General features: G+C 41.1%; 1 protein-coding gene and 1 non-coding gene across 2 annotated transcripts in view; both read left to right on the top strand.

Annotated features, from left to right (window-relative positions):
• The first annotated feature begins 357 nt into the window (after positions 1–357).
• LOC120054115 (protein VAC14 homolog) overlaps positions 358–20,877 on the top strand; it is a 29,113-nt gene continuing 8,593 nt past the window's right edge. Inside the window, exons 1-10 of the mRNA XM_039001518.1 lie at positions 358–747; positions 1,500–1,650; positions 1,874–2,041; positions 2,113–2,175; positions 2,393–2,500; positions 2,780–2,889; positions 2,994–3,115; positions 5,170–5,307; positions 5,543–5,686; positions 9,326–9,389. Of these exons, the coding sequence (XP_038857446.1) occupies positions 644–747; positions 1,500–1,650; positions 1,874–2,041; positions 2,113–2,175; positions 2,393–2,500; positions 2,780–2,889; positions 2,994–3,115; positions 5,170–5,307; positions 5,543–5,686; positions 9,326–9,389 (1,172 nt within the window). The 5' untranslated portion in view covers positions 358–643. The remainder of the gene's footprint in view (positions 748–1,499; positions 1,651–1,873; positions 2,042–2,112; positions 2,176–2,392; positions 2,501–2,779; positions 2,890–2,993; positions 3,116–5,169; positions 5,308–5,542; positions 5,687–9,325; positions 9,390–20,877) is intronic.
• trnag-gcc lies at positions 8,935–9,005 on the top strand. The gene has a single exon. It is a non-coding gene; the product is annotated as a tRNA-Gly (tRNA).

A 20,877-nucleotide genomic window follows, 5' to 3' on the forward strand; every position in this document is an offset into this window, starting at 1 on the left:
ACGTCATTCTGGCGATACGTTCATTGCGGTTGAACGTTTGCTACGTTCCCGAACGGTTTGTACTGAACGACACATTTCCCCAAACGTTTCTGTACGTTCTTAACAGACATTGTGCGTTTTGTTCCGTTTGGGTGTAGTTCGAAGCAATTAGTGACGTTTTTAAATGGCAGTGGTGCACTTTTAAATCAAACCCAACCCCTCCCCGTTTTTCAGCTGATCTTTAGCACGTTTCCGTTTAATTGAACGTTCCACTACGTTTTTTCGTGCTGAATCCAGCCCTGATGTTAAAGCTCCCCTCCCCTCGCGTTCATTTGCACGTGACGTTCAAAACAGATCTTCAGATCGGTGCTTGACTAACCGCCCTTCAAGGAAGTCATGTGAGCCAGGAAATATGGCTACATGAGCAAGTCTATTAGGACCGATCGCTGCATATTGTCAATAGGTATCTTTGCGACGATCATCTTGCCACGCTCCGTCGTGACAGATTATCCCAGGCTTCGAAGCCTGCTATTCCCAGGTTTGGTATCGGGGGTTTTCTTTAAGTGATTTGCGTCGTTATTGGAATAGTTTAGGGCGAGTTTATGAAACAACGTTCCCCTTATCATTAACCGAACTGTCAAGTTCCCCGCTAAAGCCTCTGAAAATGAACACCGAGAAAGACTTCTCGCCTTTGACCCCAAATATTGTCAGAGCACTCAACGACAAACTGTACGAGAAGAGGAAGGTTGCTGCTCTAGAGATTGAAAAGTGAGTCGTTCTTCTTGCACATCATTCTGGTGAAAGTATTTTGTTTGTAGGGGTTAATATATAGCCTTCCAAAATGACTACTCGTCTGTCTCATACCTGTGCATGACTGGCAGAGTTTGTACGAGTCAGCTAGTGGGAATGGTTTGTACGGTAATGTGACCATCACTTCACGCACTCCATATAATTTCAAATAAACTGGGTTTGCACATGGTAAGCAATCTCCTGAGAAACCATGTGAAATGTGATCCACTGCCATCAAATTATCATTTGAAATGCTCTGGATTTTTAAAGTTGAGGCCTTGAAGTGAAATTAAATTAGGAAACCTGCTTTCTTTCAGGCACATGATACTGACTTGTTCTTGTATTTCTATTCTTGGGACATGTAAGATGCATCATGTGACACTAAAGTTAAAATGGGAAAGGATTATAGAGCATTAGGTGGTCCTGCCACAGGCCCCTGATTGGGTTATGTTGCTGCATTGTATGATAAGTTGATGGCTGGAGACAGACTGGGCAGGCTTTGTTCTAGCCAAGTAATAACACTCTTGATTAAACTCATCAATGTCTTTTTATGATTAAGCCAAGTTGATCAGTGGAGGCTATTGTGTTGGGCCAAAGCCTGCATTGCACACCATGTGTATCCCCAGGATTCAACACTACTCTGATTTTCGTGTGTCCTGTGTCCTATCTTGCTAGACATTTGTTGCTGTATGTTCATGATCATAACCTTTCTCTGTTGCCTTAATCCACAGACTGGTGAGGGAGTTTGTGGCTCAGAACAACTCTACCCAGATTAGACATGTTATCCAGATACTGGCCTCAGAGTTCGCCCTGTCCCAGCACCCTCACAGCCGCAAAGGAGGCCTCATCGGCCTGGCAGCATGCTCCATTGCCCTGGGAAAGGTAAAGCCTCTGGGCACCCATACACAGATCTTGTTTTTCTGTTTGCATATCATCCTTATTTTTAAAATCCTTTTGTTAACCCCATTCCAGCAAGTTACACGTTTGTAAGCGTGTCAACATGTCATGTAAATGCATCTACTTAATATACATGTTCGAGAAGACTGCATTTAAGTAATTTAAAAAAAGTTGAGATTGCATCCCTAATGTTTGGTGTGTCTTGCAGGACTCCGGGCTGTACCTGAAGGAGCTTATCGAGCCCGTACTCACCTGCTTTAATGATTCAGACAGCAGACTGCGGTACTATGCCTGTGAGGCACTCTACAACATAGTAAAAGTGGCCAGAGGAGCTGTCTTACCCCACTTCAACGTGCTCTTCGATGGCCTCAGCAAGGTAACCAGAGTCTTAATTCTCAGAAGACATGTCTTTAGGCTACCTCTGATGTTGTGTGCTCTCTACTCCAGCTTGCTGCAGATCCTGACCCCAATGTGAAGAGTGGCTCTGAACTCCTTGACAGACTGTTGAAGGTGAGATTCCAGTAACAAAACATGTTGAGACATCTCCTGGAAGTTTAATGTCAGTTTAGAACGGGCATTGACTAGATGAGGTGGTTAATGATTGATTGTGCTTTCAGTATAGCTGAAGTGACAAACGGAACAAACAGTTATACATGAACGGCAGCTAAGGTAAGAGATGAGTTGGGTCATGAACCCCCAAAACAATGACCCTTCTCTGCTTTCACAGGACATTGTGACGGAGAGTAACAAGTTTGACCTGGTGGCGTTTGTCCCCCTGCTGCGTGAGAGAATCTACTCCAACAACCAGTATGCCCGTCAATTCATCATATCCTGGGTGAGTAGGGCTTTTACAACCGATTGCCATGTCACATTAAAACTTATGTTATTGATGAGCAGAATAAGACCTGTTTCTATACTTTTACAGCAATATCATTATTCATCACTCTTTATTAATGAATATCCATTCTTTAATAGCCATTTAAAGGTTGTTAAAAATGAGTTGTTTTTTTGGCTACCCTATAGCCCACCTAAAAGTGTGTTATGAAAAATGTTATACACTGGTAGTTGTATTAATAGCAGCTGAGGTTGTTCATCTGGTTCTCCCCTGCTACAGATACTAGTTCTGGAATCTGTTCCGGACATCAACCTCCTGGACTACCTGCCAGAAATCCTTGATGGACTCTTCCAGATCTTAGGGGACAGCAGCAAAGAGATCCGGAGGACGTAAGAACCCTTTATTCCTCTTTTCTCTTCCCACGTCCAAACCCTCTGTTCTCCCCTCCTCAGTCTGCTGTACTCTAGGAAGGAAACTGTTTCTTGTCTTTCAGGTGTGAAGTTGTCTTGGGAGAGTTCCTGAAGGAGATCAAGAAGACTCCCTCTAGTGTCAAGTTTGCAGAGATGGCCAACATCCTGGTCATCCATTGCCAGGTTTCTGATGAGTCCAAACTCAGTAAGTTTCACATTGGGATCCATCCATTAAATATTTTAGTTAAACTGGTAAAGTGGAATTTCAGGAATAGGTCATTAGATTGATCTGTAAGCAATTGTTAGGGTTTAACACTAACTGCTGGGCCTCGGGACTCCCCTTCAAGTTAATGAGCAGTCATTCTGACTATGACATTCTAACAGTATAATGAATAGATTTCATATATGCTATCGCCCCCAAAAATAATTTGGGTGTTTTTATGAAGGTCTTAGGTATTATTAAAATATGATTTTTATTTCAGATAACACTAGCATTTTAATTAGTTTGTTACTGTAGTCTGTATGTCAACCACAAATTCAGGTGTTCAATTACTTTTTGATTTGTGGAGTGCCTTTGTTACAACCATGAAACAGAAAGCATATGTGTTGGAACAAGGTAACATCTTCTTTTTATAACAATAAAATAGCCCAGGCACAAAGACACACGGTCAGCTAGACACGTGGTCAAGTGATGACATCAGAAGCCTAAACTAGGGGTGTGAACTTTTAAACGTTAAAATTAAGTTGGGATCCTTAATGTTAAGAAAAATCCCTAACCGAAAAACTTTTTTTTTGTTCCCCCCCCCTCCCCCCACTTAATTAAAATCACAGTTCAGTTATCACAATATTTTCTGTGTTATAGGCAATAAAGGCCTGGGGAATTTGTGTAATTCAAATAAAACCAGAGGAAGAGTTGCACTTTGGGCTACTTGGTGAATTTGCAAGGCATGCAAGAAGAGACAGTGTGAGATGCAGATTACCAAAATATATGAGCATGCTTCTCCCCTCTCCCTAACTGGCCTGCCTGCTCTGTCTTTGCTAATGACTCAAGTGTGTCTTCGGTCTGTTGCGTGTAGAATATCCTAGCCTATTCATGGCACAGATGTCTTCGGGCCAGTCTTGCGAGCATGGCGTAGCCTACTCTTCGTTTTTGCCAAATATTAAATTACAGCAGGCTACCGGTAGCCTGTATCGATAATGCTTTTCAGACATAATGGAATGTGGCCCCTTGAAAGCACAACCACATGTTTTTCCTGTTAGTGTAGGCTATACTAGGTTGTTATTAAAAAATGCAGAAACACACCCTTATCTGGTGACATGAACTGACATTTTACTTGTCTGTAAAGGAATGCTGTTTTCAAAACGGGACTAAAATCGATCATTAGGCAACCAGAGCTGTCAATCAAATAATCGGGAGCTATTGCGTGCAGCCTGCTTGCCTGAGCATTGACCACTCTACTAAAAAAAGTACTTTAAAGTTTAAAAATGGTGACTTACTAAGACATTTAGTAGAAATAAAACACATCTAGCTACCATACCATAAAACAACAAAGCAGCACATCAATTAGCAATGTTTATTGTTATGGAAAAAATACAGAACATTTTATGCTGGAGCAGAATTATACTGTCTGAAAAGGTACAGACCTGATGTGGCACTTTTTGTCTGAAGTTATCAATTGTCATTATTGACAAGTTACTGTAGCTGTGTTCTATGTCTGTAAAGGGTTGCTGTAGATAACTTAATTGCCCTCCCCAAGCAGTCATGCATATGTAATAGGACCATTCTGCATTGTAAATTGACATGGAATTTTATAATTGTTTCTTAGCGTTTTAACGGAAAACCGATAAACAGGGCCATAGATGGTAGCTGGGCTTAGTGTGTGTAAGAGGAACCCAGCATTGAGCTTTTATCACACTATAAGCATCACAGGGATAGTGTGACTCATTAGCCAATGAGGAAATGAGAACTGATATGCTCTAATGCTGCAATGACATCTGATATTAATGGCAGGGAGAGCTTGCATTGCTTTGACTATCTTCTTTTTTTAAATTGACTGTTTAATTTGTTTTTCCAATCCATTAGACAAAAATATGACTTAGTCATAGTTATCCCTAACAGAATGAAGGTTGAAAGTTCAGGAATGATTTGAAATTCACCTGAAAGTTTAACAAGTTATCACAGAACCATTTCCAAGTTCTCTCTATCTTATCAAAGTCCCCACCTGACCCCAGAATGACTTTCTCTTTCTGTCCTTCTAGCAAATGACCTAATCCAGTTGACAGCCATGACATGGATGAGGGAGTTTATCCAGCTGGCAGGGAGGGTGGTCCTGCCCTACTCCTCTGGCATCCTGACTGCTGTCCTGCCCTGCCTGTCCTATGACGACCGCAAAAAGAGTATCCTTCATCATAAGCTTAGTATAGAAACATCACGGTGTCAGATGGAATGTATAACTTGATGCGTCAGCAAAGAATGGTAACTATTAGGCCTTTATCACAGATCAACGTGGTTGTGTATTGTACTGTATGATAGGAGTAGCACGAGCAAGTGCTCGCTTATATCAAATCTGGTCACCAGATGGTGCCATAGCTCTGTTTCGGGAGGTTTGTATCCTTCACCGATCCTGTCCAGGCACCAAAGAAGCTGCCAGTGCCTGTAACCACAGCCTGATGAAGCTGGTGACCCCTGAAGATGATGAGGATGAAGAGGAAACTGGAAGCGGTGACAGCCAACCCAGAGAAGACAGCCCGCCAAAGACCGAGGGGGACACTAACGGTAAGTTACCACTTGATGCTTCATTTTAAGTTGTGTCCAAATTGGCCTGCATGACAAGGATGGTTGTTAAGTCCAAGGTGAACAGGGAGGATAATTGAATCATGGCTATTTTATTCCCAAATCCTGTTATTGTTTACAGCAGTTTGCTGTGACTCAATTCGAAAAAGGGGGGAAAAAATGTTGCCTTCGGTTTGGGCCAGTGTCAAAATGTTGACCTTTTTCTCTTCTGATCACCCTGCTCACTGTCTATTTTGTAGTCATTGTTCTAGTATTGAAAGTACTGAAGTTTCAAATACTCTGCAACAATAGTAAAAAAAAATGCAGTATTCACTCAGAAATTGAGCTGAAGCGTTGATTGGTTCTGGGTTTTTTTCCTGCGTGGTTGAGCCGCCCCCTGCTGTTTTAATAGTAGGGGGTGGCGCTCGGGGGTTGTAAGTGAGAAAGACACGGAGGAGAACTGACTAGGGTTGTGACGGTCCTGTTGTAAAATCTTAGATGCCTTCTCCTGCCGTTTTTCCCTTGAGCAAGGCACTTAACCCTCTACTACAACTGCTCCCCAGACCCCATAGTATTGTAGTCCCCTGCTCTGACCTCAGAGGACTGTGGGACATTTGGTGCTTTCAGAATGTTTTCATACCCCTTATTCCACAGTTTGTTACAGCCTGGTTTCAAAATGGATTCAATTGTTTTTCCTCACACATCTCCACACAATACGCCATAATGATAAAGTTAATGCCATGTTTTTAGAAATTTTTGCTAATTAAATACAGATCTCATTTACTTATGTATTCACATCCCTGAGTCCATACATGTTAGAATTAACTTTGGCTGCGGTTGATTTTTTTCTTAAGTGCTTTGCACACCTGGATTGTACAATATTTGCACATTATTCTTTTTTTGAGATTCTTCAAGCTCTGTCAAGTGGATTGTTGATTATTGCTATACAGCCATTTAAGTCCTGCCATAGATTTTCAAGACAATTTAAGTAATAACTTTAACTAGGCCTTTCATCAGCATTCATTGTCTTCTTGGTAAGGATCTCCAGTGTATATTTGGCCTTATGTTTTAGGTGATTGTCCTGCTGAGGGGTACATTTGTCTCCCAGTATCTGTTAAGTAGACTGAACAAGGTTGTCCAGGATTTTGCCTGTGCTTAGCGCTTAATTTTTATGTTTTTTATCCTAAAAAAACTTTCATAGTCCTTACTGATGACAAGCATACACACAACATGATGCAGCCACCACACGCTTGAAAATATGAGGAGTGGTACTCGGTGATGTGTTTTGTTGGATTTGTCCCAAACATAACACTTTGTATTCAAAAATATTTGCCACTTTCTTTGCAGTTTGACTTTATTTCCTTATTGCAAACAGGATGCATGTTTTGGAATATTATTCTGTACAGGCTTCCTTCTCCCTCTGTCATTTTAGGTTAGTATTGTGGTGTAACTACATTGTTGAGCCATCCTCATTTTTCTCCTATCACAGACATTACATTCTGTTTTATAGTCACCATTGGCCTCATAGTGAAATCCCTGTGCGGTTTCCTTCCTCTCTGGTGACTGAATTGGGAAGGATGCCTGCATTGTTGTAGTGACTGCGTGTATTGATACACCATCCAAAGTGTAATAACTTCACCATGCTCAAAGGGATATTCAATGTCTTTTATTATATATTTATTTTTTCTCCCATTTACCAGTAGGTGCCTTTTGCGAGTAATTGAAAAACCTCCCTGGTCTTTGGTTGAATCTGTTTTGAAATTCACTGCTCGACTGAAGGACCTTCAAGATAGTTGTATGTGTGTGTGGTACAGAGATGAGGTAGTCATGTGCCTTGCCATAACAAAGGGGTTGAGTACTTGACTTTTTTCATTTTGACATTGGTTATTGTGTGTAGGCCTGTGAAAAAAATATCTGGTTTTAAATTGGGAGTGGCTCCTAATCCGTGCCCAGATTTTTTTTATTTCTGAGGCTCCGTATCCGTGAGTGCGAATTCTCGCGGTATCTCGTGGGAATTTGGGACATCAGTCAACATGCCGAAACTGGATTAGATGCAGCTAGTTAGATCAGAGTTAAATGCCAAAACGATGATATTTGCAATGTTGCGAAGTTAAAAAAAAAAAGAACAAAAAAACAGCAATAGCCACTACAATGTCAAAACATGATTTTGGTGCTGAGTTCAGTACCATTTGCATGATTTTGTGGACCTGTGACTGATGTATCGTCATTTGCTAGCTAGCCAGCATTAGCTAGCAAGCTGTAGTCCAATACTATCCATGTGCATTTCTATATATGCGTGACTCATACATACTGTCACATATCCTGCTCTATTTATCTGGGTACATTGGTTATTTGGTGTCTTTACATACATACCAATATCTGTCTTTCTGTATTTATTTGTCCAATTTGTTTATGGTTGAAAGTGCTTTCTGTACAGATTGGAGCTAATCATATTCAGAAATACACCCAATAATATCCACATCTGTGACCTTATCAAATGGTTCCTTGCTTGTAGCTGTGCTACAGAGCTATGCTATAGAAATTGTGCCTCTTTTTAGCCTGATAAGAATTGTATTTGACATAAATCACTGACAGCATTTGGAGTGAATATACCTAAAAAAGGTATTATGCATTGGCTGGGAAACGAACCCAGGCCGCCCAGCTCCTGCACAGCAGGCAAGAATTGTACCACTGAACCACCCATGCCTAGATGGGAGTAGGGTGTATCCTGCTCTTTTGAACGAGGCCGAGAGCCACGTCACTAAGGGGTTGGCCGGAGAGGGGAGTACTGCCTCGAGGGTAAACTGAGGGAAGGAGGGTGATGAGTCATTCTTCTCCTAATGCGCTCTGAGCCATACCCTCCCCCGCCTCCACATGTTGGTTTGGTCTGCCCGCCAGCTATGGTGAGTGAGGGTAAGTGGCACATGAAGAATGCACCATGAGCAGCCATTAGCCGGTTATCACGTTAGGCTACTGGTAACTAACCCCTCTCCCTGAGATGCACTCCCTGAGTATTTAAGCTACTCATAAAGTCAGTGAGATTCCAGGGGTCTGTTCTCAATGTACCTTTGTTATACATGCTCATTCAGTCTGAGTCTCTGTGCTGAGAAAGTCCTGCTTTGAGACACGCTCAGTCACTTGTTTGCTGTGCTCCTCCCCTTCACTCTGGTTGGTGGCCACTCTCCGGCTGGATTATTTTGTGGAATGCAGTTCCTTTTTAAGCCATAAACAGGGAAATTCTAGCATGTAAAGCATTGGTGGTTCAGTGGTAGAATTCTCGCCTGCCACGCGGGAGGCCCGGGTTCGATTCCCGGCCAATGCATGCATTTCCTTTTGCGCTGGTAGTGGATTTGTATAAATAGGTTACATATTTGGCATTGCTATGACTTGTACCGTGAACATATTCAATTAAAGTTACAATGCATTTCCTCACAGAATTGTCTAGCTTGTCCTCTGTTGGTTTTCCAGTGCACAATATTTATAGGCTACAGTAAATACATTGTTCTCGATCATTCAATGCGATCACTGGCAAAAATCAATGTATAATTTACGCGTAGTGGTGCACCCAGTATTAACATTGGCTACTATTTAGCTTGAAAGGTTTTTTTGATGGCTCTGACTCTAAACAACCTCTGATTTCAGATATGCTCAACGCGTCACAGGAGTCTGTGGGTTTCAGCAACATCTGTTTCTTCACTCCCACAAGGTATGTGCTAAGTGATTTGAATTGTGCAGTTAGTAATTAGCAGAGGTGTGGACTCGTCACATGACTTGGACTCTAGTCTGACTCAAGGTCACAAATTTGACTTCAGGCTCGACTTGATAAATAAAATAGCTTGACTTGGAGCCTCAAGACTCAACTTGAAATTATCTGGCCAGGTTTTGTCACTCATTTTGTGGCTCTCACACAACCAGAGACAGCCGCAGCATTGACTTGCAAAAAACAATTGTGTAACTGATGGGCTAGTTTTCAAAGTGAGGTTTAAACTGAATGGGGGGGAAAGTATTTTTTTTAATAGTCTACATATAGCCTACCATTTTATATATTTGCCTATTTATTTATGACCTCTGAGACATCAAACATGCAAAAGGACGCCATACATTTCAGTAATTTAGCAGACACTCTTAACCTTAATTGCTCCTGTAGGTCACTCTGGATAAGTGTCTTGCTCAATGGCACATCGACAGATTGTTCACCTAGTCTGCTCGGAGATTCAAACCAACGACCTTACAGTTACTGGCCCAACTCTCTTAACCGCTAGGCTACCTGCCAAGGTGGAATTCTATTACACCGGGCTCCTACGCTCCACTGATGTGTCAGGGCTTGCAGAAGATAATGGATTACAAAGGGATACCCAGCCGTGAGATGCCCAGTGACTCAGAACTCCCAAATGAGCTAAATGCCTTTTATACTTGCTTCAAGGAAAACAGTCCTGCATGAAAGTCCATGTTCTGATTACTGTGATCTCTCTCCGTTCCCGATGTGAGTAAAGCTTTTAAACAGGTTAACACTCGCAAGTCCGCCGGGCCAGACGGAATACCAGGGCTCGTTCTCAGAGCATGCGTAGACTTATTTTTTAAATTTATTTAACTATTCAAGTCAGTTAAGAACAAATTCTTAATTACAATGACGGCCTACCCCGGCCAACGCTGGGCCAATTGTGCGCTACCCTATGGGACAACCAATCATGGCCGAATGTGATATAGCCTGGATTCGAACCAGGGACTGTAGTGACTCCTCTTGCACTGAGATGCATTGCCTTAGACCGCTGCGCCACTCGGGAGCAAATGACTATTGCCCTGTAGCACTTACATCTGTAATTATAAAGTGCTTTGAAAGGCTGGTCATCTCACACACACACACACACACACACACACACACACACACACACACACACCATCATCTCAGACACCCTGGACCCACTCTAATTTGCATACCGCCTCAACAGATCCACAGATGATGCAATCTCAATTGCATTTCACACTGCCCTCGCCCACCTGCACAAGAGGGGAGATAATTGTGAGAATGCTGTTCATTTGAGCCGGGACAATACCAGTATCGCAATATTTTTTTTTCCTAAAAAAATGTGAACACAAAGCAACCACACTCTTGGCTCCTTTAAAAACCTACTGTATGTAAAATATTGTGTGCTATAGCATGGAAAATAAATAACCGACTCTGGATGGCAACATAATGTTTGTCCAACATTCAGGCTTTTTCCCTAAAGGTAAATCCGCTTCGTGTTTTGTTTCCTTGCCATGGTACTAATGAGTATCACAATACTGGTCCCGGTCCTAATGTTCATAGACTGTAGCTCAGCGTTCAACTCTATACTTCCCTCCAAGTTCTAATGCCTAGTCACTTTACCCTGCCTTTATGTACATATCTACCTCAAATACCTTGTACCCCTGCGTGTGTGTGTGTGTGTGTGTGTGTGTGTGTAAACTCAGCAAAAAAAGAAACGTCCCTTTTTCAGGACCCTGTCTTTCAAAGATAACTTCACAGATCTTCATTGTAAAGGGTTTAAACACTGTTTCCCATGCTTGTTCAATGAACCATAAACAATTAATGAACATGCACCTGTGGAACGGTCGTTAAGACACTAACAGCTTACAGACGGTAGGCAATTAAGGTCACAGTTATGAAAACTTAGGACACTAAAGAGGCCTTTCTACTGACTCTGAAAAACACCCTGCTCATCTGTGTGAACGTGCCTTAGGCATGCTGCAAGGAGGCATGAAGACTGCAGATGTGGCCAGGGCAATAAATTGCAATGTCCGTACTGTGAGACTAAGACGGCGCTACAGGGAGACAGGATGGACAGCTGATCATCCTCAGTGGCAGACCACGTGTAACAACACCTGCGGGACAGGTACAGGATGGCAACAACTGCCCGAGTTGCACCAGGAATGCACAATCTCTCCATCAGTGCTCAGACTGTCCGCAATAGGCTGAGAGAGGCTGGACTGAGGGCTTGTAGGCCTGTTGTAAGGCAGGTCCTCAGACATCACCGGCAACAACGTCGCCTATGGGCACAAACCCACCGTCGCTGGACCAGACAGGGCTGGCAAAAAGTGCTCTTCACTGACGAGTTGCGGTTTTGTCTCACCAGGGGTGATCTTCGGATTTGCATTTATCGTTGAAGGAATGAGCGTTACACCGAGGCCTGTACTCTGGAGCGGGATCGATTTGGAGGTGGAGGGTCCGTCATGGTCTGGGGCGGTGTCACAGCATCATCGGACTGAGCTTATTGTCATTGCAGGCAATCGCAACGCTATGCGTTACAGGGAAGACATCATCCTCCCTCATGTGGTACCCTTCCTGCAGGCTCATCCTGACATGACCCTCCAGCATGACAATGCCACCAGCCATACTGCTCGTTCTGTGCGTGATTTCCTGCAAGATAGGAATGTCAGTGTTCTGCCATGGCCAGCGAAGAGCCCGGCTCTCAATCCCATTGAGCACATCTGGGACCTGTTGGATTGGAGGGTGAGGGCTAGGGCCATTCCCCCCAGAAATGTCCGGGAACTTGCAGGTGCCTTGGTGGAAAAGTGGGGTAACATCTCACAGCAAGAACTAGCTAATCTGGCGCAGTCCATAAGGAGGAGATGCAGTGCTTAATGCAGCTGGTGGCCACCAGATACTGACTGTTACTTTTGACCCCCCTTTGTTCAGGGACACATTATTTAATTTCTGTTCGTCACATGTCTGTGGAACTTGTACAGTTTGTCTCAGTTGTTGAATTTTATGTTCATACAAATATTTACACATGTTAAGTGTGCTGAAAATAAACGCAGTTGACTGTGAGAGGACGTTTTCTTTTTTTGCTGAGTTTATATACACACACTACCGTTCAAAAGTTTGGGGTCACTTAGAAATGCCCTTGTTTTTCAAAGAAAAGCACTTAAAATATCAAATTGATCAGAAATAGTGTAGACATTTAATGTAGTAAATGACTATTGTAGCTGGAAACAGCTGATTTTTAATGGAATATCTACATAGCCATACAGAGGCAAGTTTATCATTTTAAAAGGCTAATTGATCATTAGAAAACCCTTTTGCAATTATCTTAGCACAGCTGAAAACTGTTGTGCTGATTTTAATGAAGCAATAAAACTTATTTTAGACTAGTTGAGTAGCTGTAACATCAGCATTTGTGGGTTTGATTACAGGCTCAAAATGGCCAGAAACAAAGCACTTTCTTCTGAAACTCGTCAGTCTATTCATGTTCTGAGAAATGAAGGCTATTCCATGCGAGAAATTGCCAAGAAACTGAAGATCTCGTACATTGCTGTGTACTACTCCACATAACAGTGCAAACTGGCTCTAACCAGAATGGAAAGAGGAGTGGGAGGCCCCGGTGCACAACTGAGCAAGAGGACAAGTATATTAGTGTCTAGTTTGAGAGACTCTTCACAAGTCCTCAACTGGCAGCTTCATTAAATAGTACCCGCAAAACACTAGTCTCAACGTCAACATTGAAGAGTCGACCCCGGTATGCTCGCCTTCTAGGCAGAAGCATGTGACATAACATTTTATTTGATCGGATTTCTAATATAGGCCTACGGTATTGTACTAATTTGTCTCAAGCATGCCTGTGCTTCAGAATCCAAAAATTGTGCATCTTGATTTGTCAACTTCTTTCGGATCACCTTGACAACATCCGGTGAAATTGCAGAGCGCCAAATTCAAATTAAATTACTATAAATATTTAACTTTCATAAAATCACAAGTGCAATACATCAAAATAAAGCTTAACTTGTTGTTAATCCAGCCGCCGTGTCAGATTTCAAAATGGCTTTATGGCGAAAGCAAACCATGCGATTATCTGAGGACAGCACCCCGCATACCAACACATGAAAAACATATTTCAACCAGGCAGGTGCGACACGAAAGTCAGAAATAGCGATATAAAAAAATGCCTTACCTTTGAATATCTTCTTCTGTTGGCACTCAAAGGTCCCAGAAACATCACAAATGGTCCTTTTGTTCGATTAAATTCCTTATTTATATCCCCAAAATGTCAATTTATTTGGCGCGTTTAATTCAGAAATGCACCGGTTCCAACTCGCCCAACATGACTACAAAGTATATATTAAGTTACCTGTAAACTTGCTCCAAACATTTAAATGTTCCTAATCCAACCTTAGATATCCTAAAATGTAATTAATCAATCAAATTTATGACGGAATATACTGTGTTCAATAGCGGATAAAAACAACATGGAGTGAGCTCCTGGTCACGCGCACCAAACAAGAGTCCACTTGGCTTGACACTCACAATGAACAGCCCTACTTCTTCATTTCTCAAAAGAAAAACATCAACCAATTTCTAAAGACTGTTGACATCTAGTGGAAGCCATAGGAACTGAAACCAGGTTCCTCATAAATATAGTTTCCCATATAAAACGAATTGACAACCCTGACCTCAATTTTTTTTTTCTAGATGGTTTGTCCTCGGGGTTTCGCCTGCCAAATAAGTTATGTTATACTCACAGACAATTTTAACAGTTTTAGAAACTTGACAGTGTTTTCTATCAATTATATGCATATCCTAGCTTCTGGGCCTGAGAAAAAGGCAGTTTCCTTTGGGCACGCTTTTCATCCGGACGTAAAAATACTGCCCCTATCCCAATGAAGTTAACCAATGAGAGGTCATCAGCATTGGTGAGCAAAGGTGGGCTTGCATATCCAGAGATTAGTGACCAGAAAGCACTTGCTTCATTTCCTCTGGTTTTGCCTGACAAAAACCGAGTAGGCCTACGTTTATATTATACTACTGGGGCATCTTTGCCAGAACAATAATAGGCTACCTGGTGATTTTGTTGATCATTTTCATATTTCTGATGGGACTAGTTTGTGGCTACTGGCAATATGTGTAAAGATGGCTGTAACATTGCGCTGCCTTCAATATTATGGGATGAATACCATTCTGGCTAATTACGGTATTAGCGAGGAAGAAAAGGGCTACCCAGTTTGCAAAATGCGTTCTGCAGGGAGGTGGACCTCCAAAGTGATAGCGCGCAGTCAGACCATGCTTACCATCTGATCCTGCCACCTTCACTGCATACAGGTAGGCCACATGATTCTGCTTGCTCTGGACTCCAGAGAAGTGACATGGTTGATGTTGGCTGCTAACATGAATGACTTTCAACTGCAAATGCAGGTGTAAAACGCAGGGGGGGGGGGGTCGCAAGCTTTGAACCACTGCTTTTTTGGTGGGTCACGGGTTAAAGTTTGAGAACCACTGAGCTAGCGAACAGAGTGCTGATTTGCTGTACAGCAATAGGATCGGGTGCAACGTCAAATTGTAGGGAGAGTTGATTTCTTATAAATATCCAGCTCCAAAACATTTTTGTAATCAAAAAATTAACTCTTTACTTTCCAAACATACCAGCAATGGGGCATCAGGCAGCAATTACTAGCAGAGGCTTAGCTACTGGTCTTTTGGTGTGTCGAAATTGATAATTCACTTATGAAGCTGACATTTTGAATTTGTTAAAATGTAATTATTACAATCAATGTGTTATAGACAAAGTAATGAAATGTTCTGTCTGGTAGCCTCAAATAAAGATTGGTAGTTGATCTAGTGTATGTATATATATTTTTTTTTTTACTTGACTCGAGACTCGGCCTGTTCTACTTGGAACTCGACTGGAGACTCGGACCTTGAGACTTGCTTGTGACTGGAATAATAGTGACTTAGTCTCACCTCTGGTAATTAGACATTTGATCAGTTTCATCAATTTATATTTCAAAGTGCTGTTTGATTGTCAGACTCCTCCGCAGCTGTATTAGTTGTAAATGGTGAGATTTTAATTAACAATTTGTATTTCAAATGTACATCTTCCCTGTGGGCATCCCAACATTCACTGGCAGCATGTTCAGAATGAATGCAGATGTCCTAGAAAATAAAATATATCCAGATTGGTCTTAATAGTAATATGCCATTTAGCAGACACTTTTTAATCTGAAGTGATTTAGTCATGCATTCATATTTTACGTATTGGTGGCCATGGCAACCAGCTGGAATGATTTCCCTTTGCTCGGTGTGCCCCCACTTGGCCTGCATTTAGCATTCATATGTGATTAACCACAAGTTAGCTTTCTCTTCCCTATGAGACCTCGTAAGAAGTTCCAAAGACCCTTGTTCTGCTCCACTGTGTCCACGGTGACATATCGCCCTGGCCTGAAGAGTACCACAGTCCACCTCCAACTATCCAAGTACTTAGACAACCCTTAGGATGTAGTCTATAAAACCGTTAGGATGTATCCCATACAACCCATCACATATTCAGTCAGGTCCATAATTATTGGCACCCTTGATAAAAATGAGTCAAAATGCTGTACAAAATAAATTATACAAATACTGGGCTATATTGTATGCTTAAGAAATGTGGGACATTATTAAGTCAGATGACATGAACTTTTTGACCATGCACACCAGTGGTGGGTTTGGTGTTAAAAAACAGTAGCATATGTGACTTAAGGAAACTAGGCGTATGTCGCACGTCACAGGAGAGGTATCAATGCGTTTTTTGGCAAATGCCTTCTGGAACGTGAACTTTCATGTGCCAAGTAGCATGCTTCTGTCTAACATTAGCTGCTCAGTATGTGTAGGTAAACCTTTCTAATGATGCCTTTTTGAAAGATATCACGAAGAACTGTAAGTGTTAAAAATCTCCACTTTCTGGAGGACCGAGTTTTGAAATCAGTGGAATGCCCAGTGGAAGCAGAGTATGATATGTAAGGAGATGGAGAAAATTCTGACGTTTGATTGCAAATATGCGGAGGGAGAACACACAGAAGGCTGTTGTATAAAAACACTGGATTACATCTTCAAACTAAGGGCAACCATGGCATCCGTGATAGAGGGAGAAGCGTTCATCCATGTATACGGTGAAGAGAGTCTAGCTAGCGAGCATTGGAAGTTAAAGCGTACTGTTAGCTAGCTAATGTTAGCTGGCTGGCTCGCTAACGTTATGTGTATGATCTGTGTAGTAATATTGTTTGTATCTCAGAAAGTCATTTGCATTACTAGTTATAGCCCAATGTTAGCTAGCTAACATTGAACCTAATTGGTTAGCTTCACCTACCTGCAGATTAATGCATGGTAGTATCATGAGTTGGGATAATGGGTAATTGTTTAGCTAGCTAGCGAAGACTCCACTACACAAGTAACCATTTCATTGTACCGTTTACACCTTCTGTATCCTGTGCATGTGACACATTTTGATTTTATTTGATATAGTGTGTGTTTACCAGAGACTAATGTGAAGAACATGACTTGCACCAAATTCAAATTAGGATATAATGTTAGGCCAACGAGACAGTGTCCAAGTTCTAAAATACTCAGGTAGAATGCCCTGCTTTTATTTCGTCACACTCACAGCTGTAAGCTCTTTTCTGTAATTAGTGCACCACTAACTTCTAAATAATGATCTTGTTGGGAGTTTATTTTCCTCTAATGAATACAAATTAGCTTCTACATTTCTTGCTGTTTGGGGTTTTAGGCTTGGTTTCTGTATAAGCACTTTGACATTTGCTGATGTATAAGGGTTTTATAAATAGATGTGATTTGAGCTAAAGTTAAGATGTTGTCAGCTATGATATGGTCATTATTTGAACTGGCTAGCCAGCTGACTTAATGAACCAAAACATTGTTTAGGAAGTTGCTTTTAGTTGCCTGGTTTGCTAGATTGACATATATACAAAAATCATTTTTAAATGGATTGGTTAATTGGTGTTAAAATACACCAGTTATACTACTTTGGACCACCAGGCTGCTGTTGCTATGCAGCCTGTTTTTGTGTTTATACTTTTTCGTAACGACAACAAAGTTTGCTCTCGGGTGATGATAGAATGTTCATGATTTCACTGTGACAACTGTGTACAGACATGCCGATAGACGTAGTATAAACCAACCTTTTAATCTTTGGTTGTTTAGTACACTACCGTACTCAATCTGTTTGCACATGTCCTCACCTGACTCCTTAAAGAGATAGGTGGGTCTAGGGCTGTTGCGGTCACATTGTCAGCCAGTGATTGTGAAGCAAATAACTGTCGGTCTCACGGTAATTGACTGTTAATTAACATAAATGGGTTCCACACATGCAAGCTGCTGATACGGGCTTTTGCAACATCTACATTTTAAGTCCAAAGTGGAATAAATCAATTTAGTTGCCTGTACACTTTATTCTAGGAAGGTCTTTCCTATGAAACATGAAGTGCCATTATTTTATATTATGATTTTATTGTAAGAATATAATTGCATTTTTCCGAGCTAGTGTGCACATGTAGCCATTATTGTGTTCAGCTTAAAAAGTGATAATTTAAAACCGGTTATATTTATGATTGAGTTATTTGGCAACAATGATACAAACCTTAATGTCTTATGAAATCAAAACATATGGGCTGCATGATTCCACTATATCGATGTAAAAAATGGAGAAAAAGGCATACACTATTTGTCGCAGTGTAATTGCCTGTTTCGATTTAAAATGGCCAATTATCAGCTGGGCAGTCTAAACACCACCATTTATATATTTTTATTTCTTTAACCTTTAACTATTCAAGTCAGTTAAGAACAAATAATTATTTACAATGACTGCCAAACCTGGACGATGCTGGGCCAATTGTGCACCGCCATATGGGACTCCCATTCATGGCCGGATGTGATACAGCCTGGATTCGAAGCAGGGACTGTAGTGACGCCTCTTGCACTGAGATGCAGTGCCTTAGACCGCTGCGCCACTCGGGAGCCCAAAATTTAAGCTTACACACACTTTTTGTTAATGGTCTTTTTTTTTACTGAAGGCAACAAAAAGCAGCATAGTGACATCAGCATTGCGACAAATGGTGCCTGTAGGCTACTTAGGCTTTCAAATAGGAATTTTCATATATTTTTTCGTTTAAAAGGGGGTTGGTTATTAAGTTCATGTAAAAAAAAAAAATAAATAAAGAATAATAACACAGTAATACATGTAAAGCCAAAGCACATGTGAGGAATAAAAAATACTTATAATTATGTAAATAAAAGTAAAGCACAACTGAAAATAAAACTCTTGCGCTCAAAGCCTCTACAGGATCGGCGGGACAGTTGAGCTAATGTAGGCTGCGATTAGCATGAGGTTGTAAGTAACAAGAAAATTTATAGACATCTATAGGCAGAAAGCTTAAATTCTTGTTAATCTAACTGCACTGTCCAATTTACAGTAGTAATTTACAGTAGCTATTAGTGAAAGAATACCATTCTATTGTTTGAGGAGAGTCCACAGTTATGAACTTACATGTATTAATTAACCAATTGGGCATATTTGGGCAGTCTTGATACAACATTTTGAACAGAAATCAGTCTAAAACAATTGCACATTGCTGCCATCTGGTGGCCAAAATCTACATTGCGCCTGGGCTGGAATAATGCGTTATGGCCTTTCTCTTGCATTTCAAAGATGATGGTGCAAAAAAACGCATGTTTTTTAAATTAAAAATATATATTTTACCAGATCTAATGTGTTATATTCTCCTACACTAATTTCACATTCTCACAAACTTAAGTGTTTCCTTTCAAATGGTATCAAGAATATGCATATTCTTGCTTCAGGTCCTGAGCTACAGACAGTTACATTTGGGTATGTCATTTTAGGTGAAAATTGAAACAAATGGGTTCTGCCCATTCGATTTAAGAAACATGGTGTTTCTTAATCGAAACCTTATAGCCTATGATAGTGGACTGAAACAATAGCCGTTATAGGCAATGGGCAGCTTAACTGTCCTGCAATACACTGCCCATCTTTTTATTTTTTGTTAGCTCTGAGTTGTTGCGTGTGTCCTGTTTAAAAGTTGTAAAATGGGCTTGACTGACGACACTGTCACACAGTTCTCCCCAGATAGGATATCAGTGAAGTCAGGCACAGGCTTCAGTGCGGCATTGACCGTTTGCAGAACATTGACCTGCCATGACTGATCTAAATGCTTGTGGTCTCGATCGTCAATCAATACCCATCGTATGGCCAGGAACTGCTCCAAAACTCTTTGTTTGGTCCCCCAATGTGTTTTGCAATCCTGCAGTATAAAAATATTTATTCCCTTGCATTTCATATAATTTGATTTATACACTAAATTAATCTAGGACCAACATTGTATTTGATTTAAATAGCCTAAAATTAATAGAATGAAATGTGCACATCATTCAATTAATAGGACTAATTGTATTTGATTTAAATAGCCAAACATTTATGGAATGCAATAGGCATAATTTCATATACAGGACACACCTACTCATTCCAGGGTTTCTTTATTTTTAAAATGTTCTACGTTGTCGAAGGCCCGGGTTGCGTGTTTTTTTCTGACTTGCAACACCTTCTGTGACTGCCAGATGTAGTTTGTGTCCAAAGCAGTTAAGCCATGGCCAACCCAACTGCCTCACCGCGGCCACAATGTTTGCCCTGTTGTCAGTTGTGCTACAGGACAATTTCTTCTCATCCAATGCCCATTCTGCCAACACGTACCGGAGAGCTTCACTCAGGTTGTCCGCAGTATGGTTCTCTGGCATATAGGTTGTCTCAAGACAATGGGGCATGAGACCAATCACTGGATATGTAGTGAACAGTCAGGCTCATGTTTACGCTAGACCAAATATCTGTTGAGAGAAATTGGGTATGTCTCGAGTTCTTGGGGAATTTCTCCTCTCACTTTCTTATACATATTGGGAACAGCCTTTCGTGAAAAGAATGCTCTCGATGGTAACTCATACTGATTGTCCATTTTGCTGCATTAATTCTTTAAATGATTGCTTTAACTGCATGAAAAGGAACCTACTTTAAAAAAAAAAGGGGGCAAAAATATTAGATCTTATTTTGCTACATAAGACTGAATCGAACTGGTCGTTCACATGTGCAGAAAGTACCTCATACGTGCGGTAAAATATGATGATCTTTGTTATTGGTTATTTTACTTTCACTGGTACTGGGGCCCTTGTTAAGGTCAACAACATCATGAACTTTAACACGTATCAGGACATTTTAGGCAAAAACTTGGTTGCCTCTGCCAGGAGGATGACACTTGTGGACTTGAACCCCATTGAAAACCTGTGGTTTGAATTGAAGAGGGCAGTCCATAAGAGCAGACAAAGGATATCAAGGATCTGGAAAGATTCTGTATGGAGGAATGGTCTAAGATCCTTCCCAATGTGT

Source organism: Salvelinus namaycush, chromosome 9 (genome assembly GCF_016432855.1).
Source record: "Salvelinus namaycush isolate Seneca chromosome 9, SaNama_1.0, whole genome shotgun sequence".
In the NCBI taxonomy this organism is placed as follows: Eukaryota; Metazoa; Chordata; class Actinopteri; order Salmoniformes; family Salmonidae; genus Salvelinus; species Salvelinus namaycush.